This window comes from Euprymna scolopes, chromosome 3 (genome assembly GCF_053919585.1).
Source record: "Euprymna scolopes isolate OS-2025 chromosome 3, ASM5391958v1, whole genome shotgun sequence".
Classification (NCBI taxonomy): domain Eukaryota; kingdom Metazoa; phylum Mollusca; class Cephalopoda; order Sepiida; family Sepiolidae; genus Euprymna; species Euprymna scolopes.
The window spans coordinates 129,232,586-129,256,124 of NC_136484.1; the positions used below are offsets into that span (position 1 = coordinate 129,232,586).

Here is a 23,539-nt window from a genome sequence, read left to right on the forward strand (position 1 = left end):
AATCTAGTCAGTGTTGTACGTTTACATTGTTATGTGAATTATATATTGGTGTTTATTTGCTTAGGAGTTGCGTTTGCTGTGATGTTTGTGTTTTGTATTTTGGTTTTGTCTTTTGCTGTGCGACTTTCTGTGGCGGTTTTCTTTGTTGAAGTAAGGTGCGATTTATTCTAATGATGTGTGTATCTAAAGAAATGGGATTTGGAGTTGTCATATGTATTTATTGTGTTCATTTGTGTTGTACCGATGAACAGATTTGTCCTAGCATCGCCATTGCTGGTTTTCGGTTTATTCATGAAAATATGGAGGAATATGCGATATAACATCATGCTTTCTTGAATGCTAGAAAACTGTTTCTGTGATACTACTTCATAAGAATTCTGGTGAAAGAATTGATCCACTAAATTATTGCCCCATTAGCCTCCTCCCTCTTTTTGCCAAAATATTTGAGTCCATCATTAATCAAGGTCTAGTCCACCACCTTACAGTTGCTACACTTCTGTCCGACCATCAATATGGATTTAGGCAAGCACGTTCTACTGCAGAGATTCTAACTGTAATCTCTAAATGTATATACCATGCACTGGATAAGGTAGGGGCGGGCAGTAGCCCTAGATATATCTAAGGCTTTTGACAGAGTATGGCACGATAGTCTTCTCACGAAAATCAGATATTACTGGACGAATACTTAACATAATTAAATCCTTCTTAAATAAGAGAAGAATCCAGGTTGTCCTCAATGGTTGTATGTTGAAACAATATGTATAAATGCAGGTTTACCTCAGGGGTCGATCCTTGAACCTTTATTATTCCTGATAAATGTGAATTAATTTGATTCATCAGTTCCTGATAAAATAGTCTCTGAGATGGGTATATTTGCTGACGACCATATGTTCTATAACAGGCATGAGAGGGAATACAAATGAACACATATCCAACGCAATGATAGAAACCCTAGAGGAAGACCTCCAGTATGTAATGGAATGGGGTCAAAAATAGATGGTAACGTTCAATGCTGCCAAGACTAAGCTCGTTTCCTTTAATAATTACAGGAAACCTTTTCAACCACTAATAGCTATATATATATATACATTACCTAAAAGTACTTCGTTCAAACTCCTCGGCTTAACATTCACAGATACATTGAGAGCATTGCCAAGGCTGCTACAAAGAAGATGGGCTCTCTCTATTGTGCTAGAAAATTACTTATGCCTGAAAGTATCTTGTACCTCTCCAAGGTCACCATTCGCCCATGTATGGAGTATTGTTGTCACATTTGGGCTGATGTATTTGCTACTAGTTTCTTACTCCTGGACAGGGTTTAAAAGAGAGTCGCGAACTTGATAGGTCCTGAACTGTCATCTAATCTTCAACCTCTGTCTCATCGACAGAATGTTGAATCCCTCTGCCTGTTTTTGAATTTTCAGATGGACCGGCGGGCAACAGACAAGCCAACCTCAAACTTGTTTAAGATTATATATATATATATATATATATATATATATATATATATATATATATATAGTAATTTATATATATTATTATATATAGAGAGATTATATATATATATGTATATAGTAATTTATAAAATATATATGGCGATTAAGCTGCACTGAATATTCGGCGTTTCATCCACTCTAGGATTCCTCAGGCTTATGCGCATAAGCCTGAAGAATCCTAGAGTGGATGAAACGCTAAATATTCAGTGTAGCTTAATCAAAACAGTATATTACATCATATGCGCATAAGCCTGAGGAATCCTAGAGTGGATGAAACGCCGAATATTCAGTCTAGCTTAATCGCCATATATATTTTATAAATTATTAACTAGCTCTACCTATGTATTGAGCACTTTTGAAGTAAATACTTAAAGTTTACGCATAAATCTATACTTTCGTATATCAATTTTATGTGAGTAAATGAAATAGTTATATATATATATATATATATATATATTTTTTTTTTTTTTTTTGGGGGGGGGGGTCTGTATTTAGCCGTTATAAAATTCTGTACCCCCCGGAAAATTTTCAAATTTTAACGTGTATATATATATAGTCTTGGAAGTTTTTAACCTTTAAAACTATACAAAAAAATATTTTTTATCATTCGTTAGAAAACCATCTAGTCAGTAAGTCATTTAATCACCTGCAATCACTGCATCAACTCGCTCTCGAATTTACTATAATACCAATAATTTATTTTTCAAGGGATCATCAGTTGTTTACCATGAAACACTGTTTCGGGGATTTAAAAACAAAACAGTATATTACATCATGGCTCCCCAGCAGTGTTGATCAATATATATATATATATATATATATATATATATATATATATATATATATATATATATATACACGTCAATAAACACATCATATATACCCGCCTCCATGTTATATGGTAGCCCTGGACAATATTTCCCAATTTCTTTCAATAATGGAACATCTACTTTTCCAATAAAATCCAGTTTATTTAATGTTACGTTTTTGCCTATCATTTTTAATGGCTCTATTGTTTTAAGAATTTTTCTAGGGCTTAAATTTCGAAACTCTTATACTTAACGTTTCTATACATTTGCCTAACTAATAAGAGAAGTGTTAAAAGAAAGGATTGCTTGTTTCTTGTTTTTTCTTTAGCCTGCCAATAAGGAGGAAGCATTCATATAGACCGTTTTGCATCTTCAGCCTCAATAACAAAGGAATCAAAACTAACTTTGTCGTTAAGATGCACACTACAACTCTACCTAATCATAGCATCCTCTTCTTCATCGATATTAACTGAGAATGTTTTACTTCAAAACAATATTTTGTTTCTTGTTATGCAATCAACCATGTCGTCTTTAAAAAAAATGGAGACGATTATTGCTGATAAAAACATCATAATGAATCTTTATGAATCTTTCAGAAAGTCAACGCATTAGTTCCGAGCGGGATGCTGAATCAAGAATGTCCACTGTGTCTTGCACAGATGGAGTGGTGAATGGTGGCCGGAAGAAGAAACGGAAGAACCGGAGTGGTGACACTGCAGGTTCACGACCAATCAGCGCCCGTAGTCTGCCCACTGCTATGAATACGCATGTTACCATTGAGGAGGTAATTTTGCAATTCTATATCTTGAGTTGTAAGCCATGTTTAGTTTCAGAAGAGTTTCCGATGGCTAGTTATTCTATACAAGTCTTGGAGATTATGAATTCTCAGTGGACAGCTGTTCTGTACAGATTCTGGACTTTATAATTTTGCAGCCAAAGAGCAAAAGATCCTTCTCGTGTTGACACAATAAAAAAAAAATCATGTGCTGGGATGCTAAAAAAGGTTTAATTTTTATGGAGCAATTCTGATTTCTAATTGGTTGATAGTAGAATGTGAATTAATCTGATTCGTCAGTTCCTAGCAGCAGCGTTTATAAATAGAATCTCTCAACTCTGAGGGAGCATACCCCCATTATGAGTCAAAAATATTACAACATATATGTAAATTTTCAACGATCACAAACAATCATCATATGATGATTTTTATGACTGCTTCTATGTTTCCCTATGAAATGAACTCAAAATAGAGGATCCGAAATCATTTTCAATTTTCCGAAAATACAATTCTTCATTTCATGTATATTATATATTCGAATCTCTATCGCTCTTATTATACAAAAGGGACTTTATCTATGTCTCTGTGTATGTGTGAGGTCATTCCCTATGAACTCAGAAAACGGCTGGACCAATTTTTACGAAATTTCATGAAGGAACTTCATGTATCTGGCAGTGTTCTTAGATAGGTTTTGTATCGGAATGTCTTCCATAAGTATTGATAATCGATAATCGAAATAATCCGATAAAAGAAGGAACAGGCGATTTGGACCAAAGTTAACACCTTATAGAGTCTAACATCACAAGTGCGTTTGAGAAGTTTTATTACCACACCAGCCGAAAAGGTTCGACATATAAAATCAATAGCAGGTTCTTTGATATGACAGGGGCGCATTTGAAATGAATGTTCCTGTTTAGAGCACAATTGAAGCATGATATTTGACATTTTGCATTTTAAACTTTTATTCAAGCCATTATATATAAAAAATACATTTATAAAATCAACAGTTGGTTTTTCAATGTAGACTACAATGGATTGTGAAATAAGTCATATACAAGAGGCATGTGAGCTTCCTCCCAGTGCACCACGATGGGTCCCCAACAAGAGTAGGCAATCAATTAATTTGATTGTAAAAAAAAAAAAACGATTTCACCGGTTTTGATGACAATAAAAATAAGGGAGTGTGAAACATTTGTTGATCACCATTCAATCCCGGGCAACGTCGAATCACCATGCTAGTTTATTTCTAAAACTCTAATATTATAAATTACAAATAGTTACTTTGCATATGCTTGCTTTATCTCATTTGCATAAATGTGTTTTGCTTTTTCTTTTCAACATGTTTCTTTATCAAAATGTTTCTGTTATTCTTTTTGTAACGTTGCCCGCGAGACAACACACGTTATGTACGGTTTCACTCGCAAAAGAGACCAAGACAAAGAACAGGAACTAACTCCAACTCGCTTGTTCTTTGTAGCAACAATATTTATTTTCTCATTGGTATAGCCGTGACATGACCCACATGATCTGGAACATTCTCCACGTTTCTCACGAGATCTCGAATGTTATTTCGCCTCTCTTGTGATCATTCTCTTCCCTTTTTTTATAGTCCTTCCCCCCCCCCCACTGGTGATGTCACTTTGCATGCATTTATATACGTGCATCCACGCTATGTTACATTTTTACTGTCACTTACAAAGATGCACGAACGGAAAAAAAATTGGTATATTTTGTTCAATACATTCTGCTTACTTAATAGTCGTTAAATGCATAACTGAATATTCAATGATGCGGTTGTAATAATATAATGCCATGCATGTTTTATTTGCAAGGAAAAGGAGACGGTTTTTCGCAATTTGAATTCTGCGGGGGCTAAACTGGATGAAGAGAGACGGCGACAAGCAGCTCGAGTGGAGGAACTGAAAGAAATGAAAATGCAGAAACAGACGGACAATGCCAGCAAAGCCCGCGAACTTATGGGTGAAGCAGAAAATCTCACCAAGATGTAAGTAACTTAGAAAGTTATTATCAGCAGTTCAAAGATTGATACCTGACAATGGGATAAGGATAAAAAGCTTTTACATTCTTTCGTCTATTATATTCTTTAGCTCCCCACCTCTCCTCGCATTTCGGCCTTCTCTATCACAGTGTTTTGTATATAGCTACCTCGTGATTTCACTGTTGTAGCCTTGATGTCAATAACTCTCCTACTATAGAAAACAATTACTATTACTGTTATAAGAACACAATAAATATATACCTCGATTGGTTGTAATCTTCACACATCTCACTAAAAACAGTCTTAGAATTTTCTGAAAGGGTCAATATCCTGTGTCTTAGAGTACAGGGTGGAACGATTAAATTGTCGCCCTACAAAAGACGACACGATTCCATTCCCGTTTGATGAAAACCAGTTTTCTTTTTTTTTTTTTTGTTGCAGACCATCTACTAGTTGGCCAGTTGTGGGTTATAGGAGCCTTCTATCATGTCTGAAAGTGACACAATGTTCAACGAGCATGATCGGAGATGCGGTATTGTACAACTTATGCTCCTTACTGATTGAAGTTATGACAACAGGACCATTACTAGTACCTTCAAAATGCAAATCCAGACAGTTCAATGCTTGAGGGCACAGCTCAACGCATTGAACGACCCGTTTCTTTGGTGTGGTTTCAAGTAAAGGCCACATCATGCCACCTCACATTTTCGAAGTCGGCTTGAAAGAACACCAAAGTGTACCTGGATGTGCTGAAGAGTGTAGTGTTCCCCTGGTACAATCAGGTGGCCGCTGGAAGAGCCTGGGTGTGGCAGCAAGACTCAGTGCCAGCCTACAAGTCCAAAGAGACTAAGGCTTCAGAAGGAGTGCTACAACTTTGTACCCTATTTTCCCTGACACCTCTTTTTTTTTCTCCTTACCTGAACACGCTGGATTACTTCATTCTTTCATCCGTCAATAACATCACCAACATGACCTCCCAGAACACCAAAGCCTGCCTGATCACTACCATCTGCCAAGTATTCGCCAATCTCCCAGGTATGCTCCCAGTTCCGTAAAAAAAGGTATGCTCCCAGTTCCGGACCCATATCGAAGCGGTGATTGAGGTTGAAGATGGCTATATAGATGTCAGCTCTACTACATAATTAAGTTACCTGAACTTATTTTATTAATAAAAGTTTCCAAATAAAGCTATAATGTTGTTTTCTTAGCTAGTCCCCATACTTTCCAATCTCTACAATAAATGCCTTGCTGAATCTTGCTTCCCTAGTAGCTGGAAAATGGCCTCTGTGGTACTAGTGTACAAGAATTCTGGTGAATGGCCTGACCCTCCTAATTATTGCCCTATCAGTCTCTTCCCCCTCTCTGCTAAAATCTTTCAGACCTTAATTAATCAATCACTAGTCCACCACCTTGCTAAAGAAAATCTTCTCTCTGATAAACAGTATGAATTTAGACAATGTTGTTCTACTGCAGATATTTTAATAGGCATCTCTGAACGCATATACCATGCACTGGATAAGGCGGGCAATATTGATATATCCAAGGCCTTTGACAAAGTCTGGCATGAAAGGCTGCTAATGAAAATTAAATTGTACAGTATAACTGAATATATACTAAATATAATTAGATTTTTCTTAGACAATAGAACCATCCAGGTTGTCATTAATGGATATACATCCAAGCAGCAAAATATTAATGTGGGAGTGCTCCAGAAGTCGATCCTTGAACCATTATTATTCCTGGTATTCATAAACGACCTCCCTGATGATATTGTGTCTGAGATGGATATATTTGCTGATGATACGATGCTCTATAACGTGCATGAGGGAAGAATGACCTCCCTTTCATGTAGCCTCATTTTTTAATATCATTATAATAATAATATATGTTTGTTATTGATAATTAATCATAATAATATGGTCATTGTTGTAATGACGTGAGAAAGAAATAATTTGGATGTGCAGTAATTCTTCATTACCAAAGAAAGAAGTCAGCAAAATGCTACATTCCAAAGAAACAGGATGAAAAAAAATTAACTTTGTCTGCCGTCAGGTGCTGGATTTAAGGACCAAATTAAAGATTGCCTCTTATGCTTTGAGTTGATTATTTGTATTGAACTATAGAGCACAATATTAGTAGCTGGGAAGAAAAGGAAGAATATAAATTGTTATCAATTTCCTTACATAGATGCCACACATATTCACACACTGACAAAATAAGGCAAACTTATATACACATTGTTTACATTGACTAACCGTCAACAGATTTATTCAACAACTTACAGAGCAAAATAGTAAGGTAGAAGCAGCTAAATGCTTGATAATTAAAGTCTGTTATGCGAGAAACATTTGTTTACCTCTCAAACTCACATGGCGAATCGCCTTTTGTCCAAGGGCGATAACTCTTTCTACTTCAGTCTAACAGAAATAACTATTATATTTAAGTTGTACCTAACATCCCGTGACTTACTCAACTAACAGCAAAATCTCATCCTTTCACTGTATAGGTCCGTAGATGCCGAAAGAGTTTTACTCTGGTAACTTCTTTTCTTAGACCACTTCCCTTTGGAATTCCCATACTGTTCACTGTTTCTCCGATTATACCAATATGCACAAAATTAAATATAATATGAACAAAAATCTTGCTTCCCAACTTTCCAGTCAGGTTGTCCTCATATAAATTTGGTCCCTATCACAGTAGCCTGTTACACTTTCAGTGGCAATATGCCTTGTTTAGGGTGAGCAAAATTTTTTTTTAAAAGTTTCATTACCTTTATTGCTTTGTAAGGGAAATCATATACTATAATCAATGCAATGAAGAACACAAAAGGAGAAAATATACTCAAATACAATATGCACATTTTATGTACATATTGACAAATGTAGACATGCAAAATAACATACAAGAAAATACAAGAAAAAGGCTTGTTACTCACCAAGCACAGTGCTCATACATGATAGGCTTCAAGTCTACGACAGAGTTACTTTATATTCAATCATGTAAAATCCTGTCCAAGATGGTGGACACCTTTCTCTCTCATTTAGTAGTCTGAGCCTTTCTGTTCAAAGGGGAATAACCCACCAATGTCCTAAGCAAACAGTCATTCTCCTTTGTTTATTTACAATACTTCCCACCCCAAAATACAAAGTATCTGAAAATGAACACAAACAAGGAAATAAAAAAGATTTTTTTTGCATTTCCATAGAAATAAAATTCTTAAATGGGTAGGCCATTTCACATGTCTGCCTTTTGCTACATCTTGTTGTTCCTCAAATGTCAATTGGAGGTTTCAACAGGAAGGAATTAATTTTGCATGACAATATGTCTGCTGTAATTTTTCTACTCTCTTAACATGTCTTATGTCAGATATGAACTTGTTATAGCGATAAAAAGGCACATAACTCTAAATAAAGAAAGTTAAGAGTGATCACCCTTCCTCTGGATTATGGCCTTTGACGACTGGAGAGTTCTAAATATGAAGAGAATAGCAAGACTACGACACGCCTGGACACTTAATATTGTCTTGTAAATAATTTAATGTTTCTACCATGAATGAAATGGGTTAAAATAAAAATAAGCCTGTATACTTATCATTATCATATCCAGCAATCTTGACGTCACATTTCTCTGAATACAACAGAACTGGACGAGGTAATTCATCTGGCAAATCTCTTCAGTAAGTTTATTTGTCTGAAAAAGACTGCAAGATGCCTAATTATCATCTTCTAGGAGTTGACAGAAATGGAGTGTTGCAGGAAATGAACCTAATAATTTTCTGGAAAATATACTATAGCATTCTGTCTCCATCAATTTTCTGGGGAAAAAAGAAAATTGGTTTCCAGTCCATGTAACATTTTTGTCACAAGACAGTTCCAATACAAATTGCAGACACATCTACTGCCAGGAAGAATTCACGGTTGAATGTGACAACTTGACCGTCCCCTTCAACATGAACTTTACCTTATTGAACGCCGTTATCGCATACTCTGATAATGAAATATTGCAGTTCTTTGTATTTGTTAATGATAAAAGTTTTGGGGCACAGAAAGGGAGGAACCTTCGGTAAAAGTTTACTAGGTTTAAGAATAATGGGAATGGAAAAATCTCGAATGGACTTCACTGCCTCTGACCATGAGGAAATTCCATCCTCTGAGATATGGTTCCCCAAAAATGTGACTTCAGATTGATTGAAAACACACTTTATTAGATTAAGGACACCATATTGCTTCAAGCATTCAAATATTGCCGTCCATGGTCAATGTGCTTATGTATATTCTGGCTGGGAATGAGGACATCATCTATGTATGTATGTATGTATGTAGGTATGTATGTATGTATGTATGTATGTATGTATGTATCTATCTATCTATCTATCTATCTATGGGGTGGAGAGGGCTCCTGTAAGCCGTGTTGAAGGCAACCTTTCTAGGAGAAGCAAATCTCTGATTTAAAAAAGCATAAAACGGGAGACCAGTACCCGCATTAAGCTGGTCTGCAGTTTAATTTGTTGCTGGCTATCTTGCTCTTGCTTGTTGCTGGATCTCAACATTTTGAACCAAGAGAGAGACTTAGCTGTCGTACAAAGCTAAGACTCTGTAACATCATCTTTGTGTAGATACTCCCTCAGGCATTTGGGCTCATGGATTTTAAATGTCTGAGGGAGTGGCACTCGTCTGACAAGACGTTGCAATCATCTATTTATCTATCTACCTATATATATATATATATATATATATATATATATATATATAGTCAAACGGCAAATTGTGCAAAGTCTGTTCTATAAATCTCTGGAATGTTTGTTCTGTATTTCGCAAGTATTTGGTGATATACTCAAATTCTATTCAATTTTAATAAAAACTTAATAATTTGAATCACTGCTGTTATGTCTTGAATATGTGGTACGGGGTACTTATCAGGTTTGGTAACAGCATTTAGTGCTTTATAGCCTCCATTTGCATACTATGTGTTAGGTATTTTGGCCACAAAATGAAGAGGTGAAACCTATTTGATCTTTGAAGAGAGAACTTTTCCTAACTTTATCATCTGTTTAAATTTTGCTTTAGCAGCTATTATCTTTTTAGATACTAAGTGTCTAGTTTTGCTATGGACGGATGGACTATTTGTCTCTGTAGCATGTTATGGGAGTGTGGCAATACTTCGTCACAAAAAGAAAGGACAGAAATTGAAGACTATTCATTTAAAAATCTAAAGAAAATATCATCCTGGTTTGCATGTACCATTGCTGAACATAACAGAATACCAGCTTTGATGACATCACATGCTCTAATTTGCGTTTCTGGATCTCTTAAATATTGACCTGTTATATCTACAACTACTCCAAACATTTGCAAAAAGTCAGTATCTAAAGTAGCAGTTTACATCATCACTATAAAAATGTGGGTAAATGATCAATGCAAACCTAAGTTAAGGTCCATAGACTTTTCCCCATACATGTGTATCAATGAGCAATTTATAACCCATGGTGTAGATTACAGGGAGGAGATTTCTTGTCACTGCAGTTACAGGAACGACAGACACCTGTGCCCCACTGTCTATTAAAAAGGACTTTCCTAAGTTTCTGTCTATCATTATACAGTAGTCGGCCGGGGCAGGATGCACTAACAGTTGATGCTGCTTTCTTCTGTCAGTTTAGGCTGTATCTTGGTTTACATGTGCCACTGATGGATATGATGGGTACCAGCTTTGACTGCAATACATGCTGTATCTCTGGATAATTTAAATATTGGCCTGTTACAAAAGTTTGTATTTTTCTTGTAATATCAACACAAGCGATTGTAGCACATTTTTTTTTTTGTTGTTGTTGTTGTTTTTTGGGGTTTTTTTTTCGTCCATTAATTTCTTATTTAAATGTCATATTGAATGCAAGTTTTCTTTCGATTTTGATAGGTTGGACAAGAGCAAAGTGCAACACCAGGAGAAAGTAATGGAAAAGGTGCACGAGAGGAAACAGAAAAAAGGAGAAAACACGCCGGAAATACAAACAATCCATGTTGAACCGGCATGTGATGCTGCTACTGCTGGTGGTGGTGGCAATGGGCACTCACCAAATGCTTGGAATACAGAGATGCATATATAATCATGCTTTTCTTCTGTTTATATCGGCTATTATTTATGAATCTGGAACTGGAAGACCTTTCTTTAGACAACTATTACTATCACTTCTACTCACAACTCCAATGTTATGACACTAATATAATTAAAAATATTAACAATGGTTAGTTTAATAATAATATTAATAATAATGATAATTTGAGTATCAGTAATAAGGAGTAGAATTTTGGGTATTAGATAATTGACACACTTAGAAATACAACACAAATAATTTTTAAATTGTGTAGGGCTGGGGTTAGAATAATTTTGTAGTTTTCTTACTTCTTTTTCGCAACAAATTTTGAAATTGATTTGAGTACATAAATTCAGCAGTAGTTCTGATGCACGATGCGATAGTAATGCAAATAGACCGCACTTAATAGAAGATAAATATCATTTATTTTATTTAATACAATTGATTCAATGTTAAAATTGGTAATCATGCGGAATGAAGATCATGCTATCATCGGAATTTTCCAAACAGTTTAAATAAAACGTCAACAAGTGGTAAAACAATGGAATTGCAACAGTTAATGTGATTCAATAAAACATTTATTTGTTATCATTGGCTTATTGTATATTAAAAAACCTAAATATTTATCTGGATTTGAAAAAAAAAATTCATAAAAAATAAAAAATTCTTTTTTATTTGCTATAAATATTTATTCATGAAACTTACCTTACAATGAATGTTTTTCTTTTTTTCTTGTCTAATAATTATTCATTGTATTTTCTTTGTAACAACAACAAAAATATTGCTTTCATTTTTCAATCAATTTTCATTGAATTTTCTTTGTAATAACAGAAATAATATATTTTTTATTGAAAAAAATTGGCCAACGTTTATGCAAAAAAAAAAAAATGTTTGAAAATTTTCGGTCAACATCTTTCAGCATTTTACGTAAACTGGCCGGGAAATTCCGACGATAGCATGGTTCTTATTTTGCATACGTACCTTAAAATCAAAAAGTAAGTATTATCGAGTTATAATACAACATTTTAATTGCAAAATATCTTATAGTATAATTAAAATTCAGTACATAATTTTCCATTTAGATATACATGTAAATATTAACTACTGAATTTTAATTGAAATAATATTTTTATTGCATTATTTTTAAAGCCGTTGTTGGAAAATCCCACTGGCTATCTATCTATCTATCTATCTATATATATATATATATATATATATATATATATATATATATATATATATATATATATATATATATATATATAATTTTTTTTAAATCAAATTATTTTTACCAAATTATTAATTTTTAATAGGATTTTTAATTTTAAATTTAACTATAACAGTATCGTCTGTCCGGTACATTATTAATTGAACCAAATTGTTATAAAACTATAAGTAATATTGTTAAGGTCATGTTTAATCATTATAGAATTATTGGATGTAAATAAATTTCAACAGTTACAATGTTTTAAAGTTTAAAGCCAGTATGAATGCTTCCAAATTCCTTTCAAATTTCGAAGAGCAACTATTAACGAAATATAAAAAATGGCAAACTTGTTTACAAATAAGCTGAAATATATTCTGGTAGATTTAATTTCGTAATTAAATATTTTTTTAAAATAAAAAAAGAGAAAATTTTCATTATATTCTACAATATTGCATTTTTATCTCAATAAATATTCGATTAATAGTAAATACAAATAATAGTTTAATTTATTATTATCATAGATTGATGCAAGAAATATATATATATATATATATATATATATATATATATATATATATATATATATAGAGAGAGAGAGAGAGAGAGAGAGAGAGAGAGAGAGGAGTGGTCATAAATTGATTAATTTAGTGAAGCATAAATATAGAATGTTTAACTCTGATATCTTGTGTAGTTAATTTAAATCATAAATATAAGACATTGCAAATAATGTTATTTGAACCTTAAAGCACTATTATATGAATGTAATATTAATTTATAACAACGAGTACGTTATATTCCTGCAATTTTCAAACTTCAAAATGCATGCAATAGAAGATCAAATGAGCTGAGTACATATGAAAAGATACCGTGATTGAATTCAGAAAGGTTATAACTTTGATTTATTAACAATTTGTATAAATTTAAACTGTTTTACTGTTTTATTTCATTTTTATGCACTTTATGCAAACAATAAAAACTATTGTAACAATCGATAACCTTAATTGTTGTTCATCATTTTATGCATAATTGTCTTGCTCATAATTCTATGTGAGAGTGTTACAAAAACGATAATGTGTTTGAATACAAACGTTTACCAATGAAAACAAAGTAACAATTCAGAAACAATAAAGTATATAAAAAATAATTATTCTTCATGCACCCAGCACGTTATATGGCATAACCACATCGACACACCAGTTCTCATTAGATCACCAAAGTTTAGCAGCATTGAATCTGGTTGGTACCAGATGAGTGAACATTTGGGAATACCATGTATGTAGGAGGATCTCGGCACTTTCTTGCAAGAAGTGCAAAAACCCAAAGTCGTCATCTCACGTTATCGGGATATTATATCCCGATAAGGTGAGATGACGACTTTGCTTGTGAATTTAATATTCCTTTGACACTTCTGCCTTCAGAGGAGTCTGGTTCAAGCTGCCTAGGGTGAGTAATACTGGCTGGCTGAGAACAGGGTTCACTTTGAAATTCTATCCAAGAGAATGTATATATATGTGTGCATATGTGTGCCTAAGTTGAGAGGAAACGTCTTACATATTGTTAAGCATGTTTGCCAAGCACATATGTGTTAGTGATGTGATTATCAACGACCAGTTTGACGGAAAAAAAGACGGTTTAGTGAGGTGTGTTAGTCATAGCTCAAACTGGGTGAAAAAGAAACAGAGGATCTGGTAAGGTTTATTTGTCAGACCAGACATCGATTAAGGAGGCTGAATTTCCCGTGCAGCACTTTTTCTAGCATGAATATAAGTGCCCCTCCAACGATCACGAAAGGGGAGATAACACAAGTCTGAAATGCCCTCTAATGAGTATGTGTGCAAATGTCTTAAGGATAGTAGATACTGCTTTATATAGATAACTGTGTTGTTCTTTATTTTATGTACCACTGTCTTATTCATCAGGCTAGGTATTACTAGGGTTAGTCATCATTTTATATATACCTCTGGCGGCTCTGTGGTACGTCAATAAAGTGACAGCTCATATTAATTTCAAGCAACCTCTGCCACTAAACATATCTTACATAATTGACAAAGTCAAGCCTACATGGGACAGAGCGAGACAATTAGTATTTCTTGCAATCCCGGTTGCAGTCTAAATGGTGATGTGGATGTCATATCTGAGAGAAGACCAACCTGAAAATTATAAAGAATCTGGATCCTTCAAAGATTCAATGGAAATTAATTTGCCCAGGAGGCTGATTGATCATTGTGTAATCAAACAGCCTCGCTAGAGCTGCTCTTAATGAGAGGAAAGAAATGTTAATGTTTATCACTGCTACAAGCTTATGATGAGATATCCACATACAGGCAGTACACTAAGCCACAATACCCTAAAAGCTATGTTGTACACACAATGAACTAGTGATTTGTGGTATCAATCTAAAAGAGGAGATATGTTGCATATGGTTAAATGCATTACTGGGAACGTTTATTTGTTGTAGTGTGAGACATCTTGGATCAATATGTTTTGTTTTTTTTTAATATGCAACCACAATAGGAACATAAAGTAAACATTTATGAAAACGTCTGTAGTGATGTACAGGGAACCAAATGTCAACACTGTGATGTCCAAATAAAATGTATTTGAAAATGGCCTGTATACAGTATGGAGGCTCCACACAAAATTTTCAATAAAATCAATAAAAACAAACTGTTTATTCTGTTGAGATTAATTTTACCCTGAAAAAAGAGTTCAAGTGTGAGAATGCGGTAATAATTATGTGGTTAAGTTCTGAAATAGAAATATGGCGACAGCTTTTGTGAGAAGGAACACAACAAATGCATATAATATTTAAAGCAATTTTACTGGGTGAGCAAAAATGATGTATAATACCAAAAAAGTGAATCTTCAGAAACTAGGAAGATTGTTAGGTTTGCGAATACGTGCTTTGCAGGAATTTATCTGGGTGAAGAGTTTGAGTAATAGGTTGCACGTGTGCATCCCTCAATTCTGGCTCTTTTCGTGTGAATGTAAATTTATTCTGCTTCTTGGCCTTAGTTGCAATGTAAGTGGGAATTCGAGGATAAATAATGGCCATCTTTCTGCTGCCGTTAGGGGTTGTGTCGAGAAGTAGTCACTGTTCAATGTGATAATAGCGAAGATCAAGGTGATGGCTTTCTGTGACTGCCGTCAAGGGTTGTGTCACCAAAGTTCAGCCATTGTCCTGCTGGGGTCGAAAAAGAGCCCGAAATGCAACATGCAAGGGTTTTTATAGACTGGCTCATGCGACCCCTAAGGGAGTAGTGGTCAGAATTCCTGCTAACCAATTCACGGGCCTTAAAGGGACAAGGCAACAACTAATCAGTGAGGGGAAGGGGAGACAAATAAATTCCAATACATCTCCAACTTGGGAGAATAATGCTATGAAAATTTCATAGCATTATATTAAGGCTCTTGAAAGATTAGGGTGCCATAGATTTTTCCTCACTCCAGTAGAATATGATATAAAGACCTTTTTAGAGTCTAAAAAAAATGGAATCAATTTTTAGTGGGGATTGAAGTTAATAAGGATAGTCTTGCCCATACCTGTTCTTATCAATGATGAATTCAATATCAACTTAAGATTCAATCATTTTAAATCTATTAAGCATAATTTACTTAAATTAAATTACAAATTAGCCTTTTTGCATGGAAAAAATGATATTAGGGTTCATGGTCTTTAGGCATCGATGTAATTCAATTTATGAAGAACATCAAAATGGTGGATTGCATAAAGGGTTCTGCTTGCGAGTTTCATACAGGCATTTCTCTGTTAAGTAACAGCCAACATTTTTTATATAAAAATCAAAGTACCTCTAAAAAAAGTACAAAATAAAGATTTTCAATGCAATTATTATGCCCAACATCCTAGAATTATTTCAGACTCAAAGGGAGTGTGTGATAAGAAAACTGATGTTGCAAAATCAGAAGTCTCTAATGATATACCAGATACTAAGAGTGCATCTGTCCCAATAAAACAACGCCGAAAGAGGACTAAACATTTAAAAGGTAGTAATAACTCTCCCAATAACCTTTATGTATATCACTAAATTCAGTTTTATCAAAAACTTATGGGCTTCATATACCTTAGCTTATAGGGTACAGATTGCTGAACAAAGAAAATAAGTGTTAATGATATCCTACTTTATTATTGAAAGGATGAAATTTCTATAATTCTGTTTGTACACCAAATGAGAATTTCTTCACATATAAATTAAAATACGGCACTCACTTATTTCAAACTTTGGACTTGCTTGTGAAAACAAATCTCCACCCCTTCTACTTTCTAATTCGAAGTTTTTAAAAAGGGAGGGGAGACATTACATTTTCTGAGAACTCATTTTTAGCTGTATTTACTTAAAAAAAAAAAACTATTTTCTGAGAACTTTTCGTCCTTGGCTATTTTCGCCTTAAAAATATACATATTCCGTGAATAGTGTATATTTGCCTTAAAAGTTTTTAAAAAAATCAATTTTCTGAATATATTCATCTTTGGCTAATATTTTGCCTTAAAAAAATTAAATTTTCTATAAACTCATTTCTGACTGTATTTGCTTAAAAAATGAGTTTTATTTTTGCCTTAAAAAAAACAAAACTTTCCTGTGAAAATTTTATCTTTGGCTATTCTTGCTTTGGAAATGAACACTATACGTTTGATAGTTTTCTACAAACTTTCAGTTTTAACTGCTCTCTACCTCAAAAACAAACAACCTGCAACTCTGTAAAGAATTATGTTGCCAAGATTTTATATTGCATTTTTGTTTTGGGAGAGAATATTGAAATTATTAAGGAGCCATTAACTAAGTGCCCTGTGATTAGATGAAAAACAACCAATCACAGGCTTCCTTTTCAGAACCTCACCAGTACCCACGAGAGCGTTTTTTACAAATTCCCTTGTTCTTTTGCTTGTTGGGCCCTCAAAAATAACACATCCCCGTCAGCTCTCCCCGTCATTTTAACACCTGACCTGTGCAAGGATTTTCGACAACTGAAGCAAAGAATAACTCAAGGCTTCCTTTTTTTTATCCTCAACCCAGCCAAAACGACACAGGAAGCATACACCATTAACAAGACAAATCTTAACAGATAAATTCTGCAAAACATGACTGTTTCTGCAAGGAAATATTCTTCCTTTCTTCTATTTCCTCTCTTTCTTATAAAGACACGTTTTTATAACATTTTTTCTTCTTGTCGATATCACAATATTTTGTTACCATATATAGTTGGGAAATTCCCAATAATTTTTAGCTCAATCAAAAATGTTTTCATCAAAATACAAAAATTATAAAATGTGACAAAATTCCAAAGTTAAACCAGTAGAATTTCAACGAGAGAGTACGTTTCTGTATTTCACCTTAATAACATCAAGCATCAAGTGTGCTTTTTTTTTATTTGCTTTTTAATCACATAATCGTTTCATACTTATATGCTACTATGGAGAGTCACACATACGTCCTACTATAGCCAGATACACTTAATCTTGCTGTAGATATTCACGTCTGCTAATCATATCGACCACACTCAAACATACAGCAAACTTTTATCATTGCAATGTTACCTTAATTTCCGTGTATTTAATTAACATGATGGTGAAATATTTCTATAAGTTCATACCCCCGAATTACTTCCCTTATTTGGTGACACTCTCATTAAGTCCCTTCATCAATACGGGCATGCACAAAAGCTCATATACTGACAATCAGGTCTTCTAAATATAGTATGTCCAAGGAGTGTTTCAGTTTCCTCGATTTCCATACGCTGAAGTTCATCATTTTTGGGCAAAGGTTCAGCATGGGGAATACTGCCATTTGTGTCTGAAAATAATCTTTAAATCTTTTCTTGGCGATCTTGTTTACAAGTCTTCAGTTACTATTCTTCAAAGCATGAGCATTAAGCCACGTCTCTAAAACAAGTGACTGCTTCTGATATTTCTCCTTTCAAAATGGAGGAGATTTTTTTAATTTTTGTTAGTCACAGATCCCTCGAGAATAAGACTTTTCAATATATTTTTTCACCATGCAAAAAAAAAAAAAAAAAAAAAAAAAAAAACACTTGTTGATATTAATGGTAGTATGGGTAGCCAACACCAGCTAAATTAAATCATAATCCTATACACCAGGAATTAATACTAGTTAATATTTAATGATATCATCAGCTTGGCAAGAAGGTTTCCTTTTTTCAGCAGTTTGAAATGTTCCTTGCAGATTCATTAATGGTGGATTAGAATGCCATCCACGACCCCAACATAGATCAGATTGGATGGTCTATCAGAACGGATAGGTAAGTAAGACGCCTATATGCGATCTTGTCTACAGATTTCATGATGGCCACCAGAAGAAGGAGGTATGGATATGAACTTCTGGTCTGCTTTCCTGTCTAAATATTTATTTGAATAATATGTTACTTTGTGGAGGAAATATAAATTTCTTATCATGTTTCACGTTCTACTAGCTAATTAATTATGGTCCATTTGAATGCCGGCATAGGTTGAGGAAGGAATCATAGTTTTTCAAAGAATGTTAATCCATTCTTAAAATGCTGCCTGAGTCCAGCAACCTCGTATAGGAGCTAGTTGTGGATTCCACTTCAGATTTGCTTGTGGAGCAAGTAAGATGGTCGATGGAGAAAATTTCACTATAAATACTTCAATAATACTGAGTACCGGCAATTGGTATAGAATGTACTTCCTTTCAATAACATGCTGTCTAAAGGTGATTTAAATGCTGAAGAAAAAGAAATGGTCTAGCATGGCTTCTTCACTTACAACAAGCTCCATAAATTTTGGAAGTATGTCAATGAGATGATGACTTGCATGATCCCTGATTAGTTGGTATACTTGGATGTAGCTCACATTATCTACAATAAAAGATTTTCATGGTCAAGGTAGAAACAAATATTTTGGCAGATTCTAGGCATGGGTGGACTGATGAGAGAGACGACATGCCTACACAAAGTACATAGAAATAGATCTTTGTATGATTATGATCTGAATTCCTGCTTCAAGCATCAGCTTAAGATTAAAATTGGATGTGATAGAAAAAGTTTGTAATCTAGAAATTTTATAGAAGATAACTTCGCATTAAAAGTTTGTGCATTAGAAGAGGGGGAAGATATGAGTTAGATGTTCCCTGAAACCCAGCTCGTTTGAAATAGATTCTTAGCTAGTTGAGTAAATGAATCCCATCTCTGTTTCTGGTATTAGAAATCCTCCAAGATGTCAGCTCCACACATTTATTTTGCTGCTGGCCTCTCTAAATCGTTTTTATCTTGGAAGGACACCATCCACTTCTCCAGTCAAACTCGTTTTGTCTTCTCTTCCCATTTCAAATGCCATCCTCATGTGCATATCTATCTGCTAGACAAACCAGAAAAAAGTAAGAGGTTTAAAAGTAGAATTAATTGGGCAACAGAGGAGCTTATTAAACTATCTTTTTATTTCATTTTATTTGTTTTCTTTTTTTTTCTTTTTTTTTCTTTTTGTCTTTTGCTATTATGGTAAAAGTGTCTAGTTTAAGAGAAGATTATAGATCAGCATCTCCCTCCTAAATTTATTGGCCTTGTACCTAATTTGTTACAAAATTGTTATGTAAATGTTATGAAATAGGTAAAAGGCAAAATGTGTGCGAGCGTTTGTATATGCCCACGAAAGGCTTTTTACATCGACATTCTCACGTTGGTTAGATTCCGCTAGAAGTTTTCGCATACTCCCCAGATCATAATATCTCACATTCACAAACGGACATTGTCTCTATTTTTTTGTATTGATCGAGTTAAACAAAATTCCCATCATGCCGTCATCTCCGGTGTTTGTTTGTCTTTTTCATATAAATTTAACGAAACTATTGGAACGCAACCACCTGGCCTTCGGACTGGGTAGTATCTGTTCTGTAATTTGTCCTTGATCAATTTTTTTTTTTTTTTAATTACATTTTCACCCCAAACAAGGCACATTGCCACTTTGGTGTAGGGGGCTACTATCAGGGGCAGCAACTGCTGGGGCACTATGTTGGGATTTGGGCAGCAAGATGTTGGTTCACGTTACACTTGAACTTCTGCATGTCAGTACAGTTAGGGAAGCAGGGACCTGAAATGGAATTCCAAAGTCTAGCGGTTCTGGGGAAAAAACTACTGGAGTAGAAAGATCTTTTACATCTAGGGATCTCTACTGTGTGGGGGTGGGATTTAGCTGCCTGTCGGGTTTGTCGAGGGTGTCTACGTCGGGGGGGGCACAAGTGTCTGCAGTTCGTCAGAGCATTCACCATTAAAATACTTGTAGAACAGGCAGAGGGATGCAACGTTTCGTCGATAGAACAGAGGCTGAAGCTTAGAAGCCAGTTCAGGGCCTATCAGATTGGCGACTCTCTTTTGAACCTTGTCTAGGAGCGAGAGACTAGTAGCAGATGCACCAGCCCAAATGTGACATACATGGGCGAATGGTGGCCTTATAGAGGTACAGGATACTTTCAGGTGTCAGTAGTTTTCTAGCACGGTAGAGAGAGCCTACCTTCTTCGCAGCGGCCCTGGCAATGTTTTCAATATAATTGTTCCAACTCATGTTTCCTGTGAATGTTAGGCCAAGCAGTTTGAAAGATGCACTCTCAGACAGGGAGTCACTGGCCATTGCTATTGGTGGCAGAGAAGGTTTCTTGTAATTATTGAAGGAAACCAGTTTAGCCTTGGCAGCATTGAATGTGACCATCCATTTTTGTCCCCATTCCACTACAGACTGGAGGTCATCCTCTAGTGTTTTTCCCATTTCTTTAGTTATGTGTTCATTTGTTTTCCTGTCATGCCTGTTATAGAGTGTGGTGTCATCAGCATATATACCCATCTCAGAGGCAGTTTTGTCGGGGTGGTCATTAATAAATATTAGGAACAATAGAGGCCCAAGGATAGACCCCTGGGGCGCTCCCGCATTTATATCACACTGTTTAGATGTACGACCATTGAGGACAACCTGGATTTTTCTCTTATCTAAGAAGGATTTAATTATGTTAAGTATTCTACCAGTGATACCGTATGATTTAATTTTATGATTTAGGAGCTTGAGGCTAAGGATTCCACTACTAAGGTGTATGTATAATGTAGGGTTTTAGTGGTAGCTAGAGGGGGGGCAGATTGTTAGCTTTCAAGGGTCGGGGTTATTAACTTACAGAACTTACAGCTTGGGAGAAAGGAATAAAATCTTCCCGTCTTTCCCCTATTTTGCATGCAGTTTAGACATAGGCAGTCGTCTTGGAGGTAAAGAGAAACAATTATTTCGTCGTGATTCGAAATTCATATTTATAGGCAGTCGTTAGGGTTGAGGACAAAACAATTGTATCTATTCAGAAGAAAGTCCTAGTGACGCAGCTAAGATCACTGTAGATTTCAGTTACAATTTTAATACAGTTAATTATAAGCTATATCCAGAGGTTTGATAGAGAAATAAACAAGGCCTCTTTATTAATACTAGCGAGCATAAGGTAATTGTAGATATTAAGTATATTACGTAAATAAAATTCTTCTGACTTCTACGAATTAGGGGAAACCCGTCATACTGAGACAATTACTATTTTTTAAGATACTGCCAGAGTGCTCCCTTTTTGAGGGAGCTGGTTATCTCCCCGCATTAAAAATGACCTTGTGTCTAAATTGCTTTCGTGGGAGGTTTAAAAGAAATGCCATTTCTGCAATGACAACGTTCCAGTCACGTCATGGAGTAGCGATAAAACGTCAGGTTTTCTTTCACTTTCTTTTCTGCCTTCATGTCATGGATTCAAGCCTACCTACTATCACTTTTTTTTTTTTCTTTTTTTTTTTTTTTTGCTTAACACACACCTCCAAACACCCGGGAATTACCAGGCACCCAGGCTAGTAATGAATAAATATAATCAATTATCAATTCAAACTAGGAGTTAGGAAACTCCCAGTAATCCAGCCTTTTGTTTAGTTGTTGAGTTCAGAAGCAGAAGACAGCAGCAGTAGCAGGGGAGTGGTGGTTGCTCAGTAATTAACAATACGGCCAAACAACTTTGGTGTGCCAAGTTCAAAGCCAGTTGTGCCACAGAAACACTTAGTAACGCTTGCAACCTTCACGTATTCCCTCCTGTAAGTACCTGATACCCTTCAAGAAAGAATTCCTATTAAAAAGATATTGGGGAAATGAATGCCAAAAAAAATCATCATCATCATCATGAATAATGTTCAACAAACAAACAAACGAACACATAAACAAACAAGCAGCAGCAGCAGTAAAGAAACTGTTGAGGGAAACCTTTCTGTGAGCTAAATAAATGTGAGCAAACTGCCCTTTTTCGAGCACCTTTTTCTCAGAACTAGAATGTGTCTAAGCATTTATTCTTTGCTGCTGCTGCTGCTGCTTGAAATGCACTTATAACAGTCACATGATTGTGATCTATTTCCTTTTGTATTTATATGTAATTTTCCACGTCGTGATAAGCATGTGGTTTGGTTGACTCAAGCAGGCATATCCAAATTCACGTAGAAAAACATCAGGCCTTTAGGACATTTCTGCACATGCTTAGATTTTTACATTTCCACCAAGTATGATTAGTTCCAGTGAAGATGCTAATGTAAACATACATATTTTTTGTTTGTTTTTTTACAAAAGAGTCACTACTTATCAAGGCCTGGAGGCCACTCGAGGATAAGGGTTAAAGAGTGACCAACGGTCAAGGGGAACATGTCATATTAATCGTTAGTAGTGGGGATTTGGTAAATTGGATTACTTAAGGAGACGATTCATCAAGAATTTGTTTACGTTGGACTTGAAGACTACCAAATTGAAGTCAGCTGGAAAACAGGAAAACAGAAGAGAGTTCCACAGGCATGCAGTTCTATGAAATAAGCTTTGTTTATGGAATCTATGTTTAGGTTTAGGCACAGATAAAGAGTGGAGGAAATTATTGACATTGGTTTCAGCTACGTATATTTCCAGCATTGTCTCTCAGTATAACTGATGAGAGTCAAGCCCATTTCTCTAATGCCTGCAAACCAAACCAAACCAAACCAAACCAAACCAAACCTGTACTTGTGTTACTAACCTTTTCTGGTTATAGATCAGCATCCCCCTCCTAAATTTATTGGCCTTGTACCTAATTTGTTACAAAAATTGTTATGTAAATGTTATAAAAGGCAAAATGGGTGCGAGCGTTTCTGTATGTCCA

The 23,539-nt window shown here is 34.9% G+C and overlaps 1 protein-coding gene across 2 annotated transcripts in view; it reads left to right on the forward strand.

The window, feature by feature from the left end:
• The window catches only part of LOC145259068 (uncharacterized), a 126,542-nt gene extending 113,173 nt beyond the window's left edge, over positions 1 to 13,369 (forward strand). For both annotated transcript variants that reach the window (XM_080116705.1, XM_080116697.1), the window contains exons 3-5: positions 2,902 to 3,089; positions 4,913 to 5,085; positions 10,990 to 13,369. In XM_080116705.1, the coding sequence (XP_079972831.1) occupies positions 2,902 to 3,089; positions 4,913 to 5,085; positions 10,990 to 11,179 (551 nt within the window). In that variant the 3' untranslated portion in view covers positions 11,180 to 13,369. The remainder of the gene's footprint in view (positions 1 to 2,901; positions 3,090 to 4,912; positions 5,086 to 10,989) is intronic.
• The last annotated feature ends 10,170 nt before the right edge of the window (positions 13,370 to 23,539 follow it).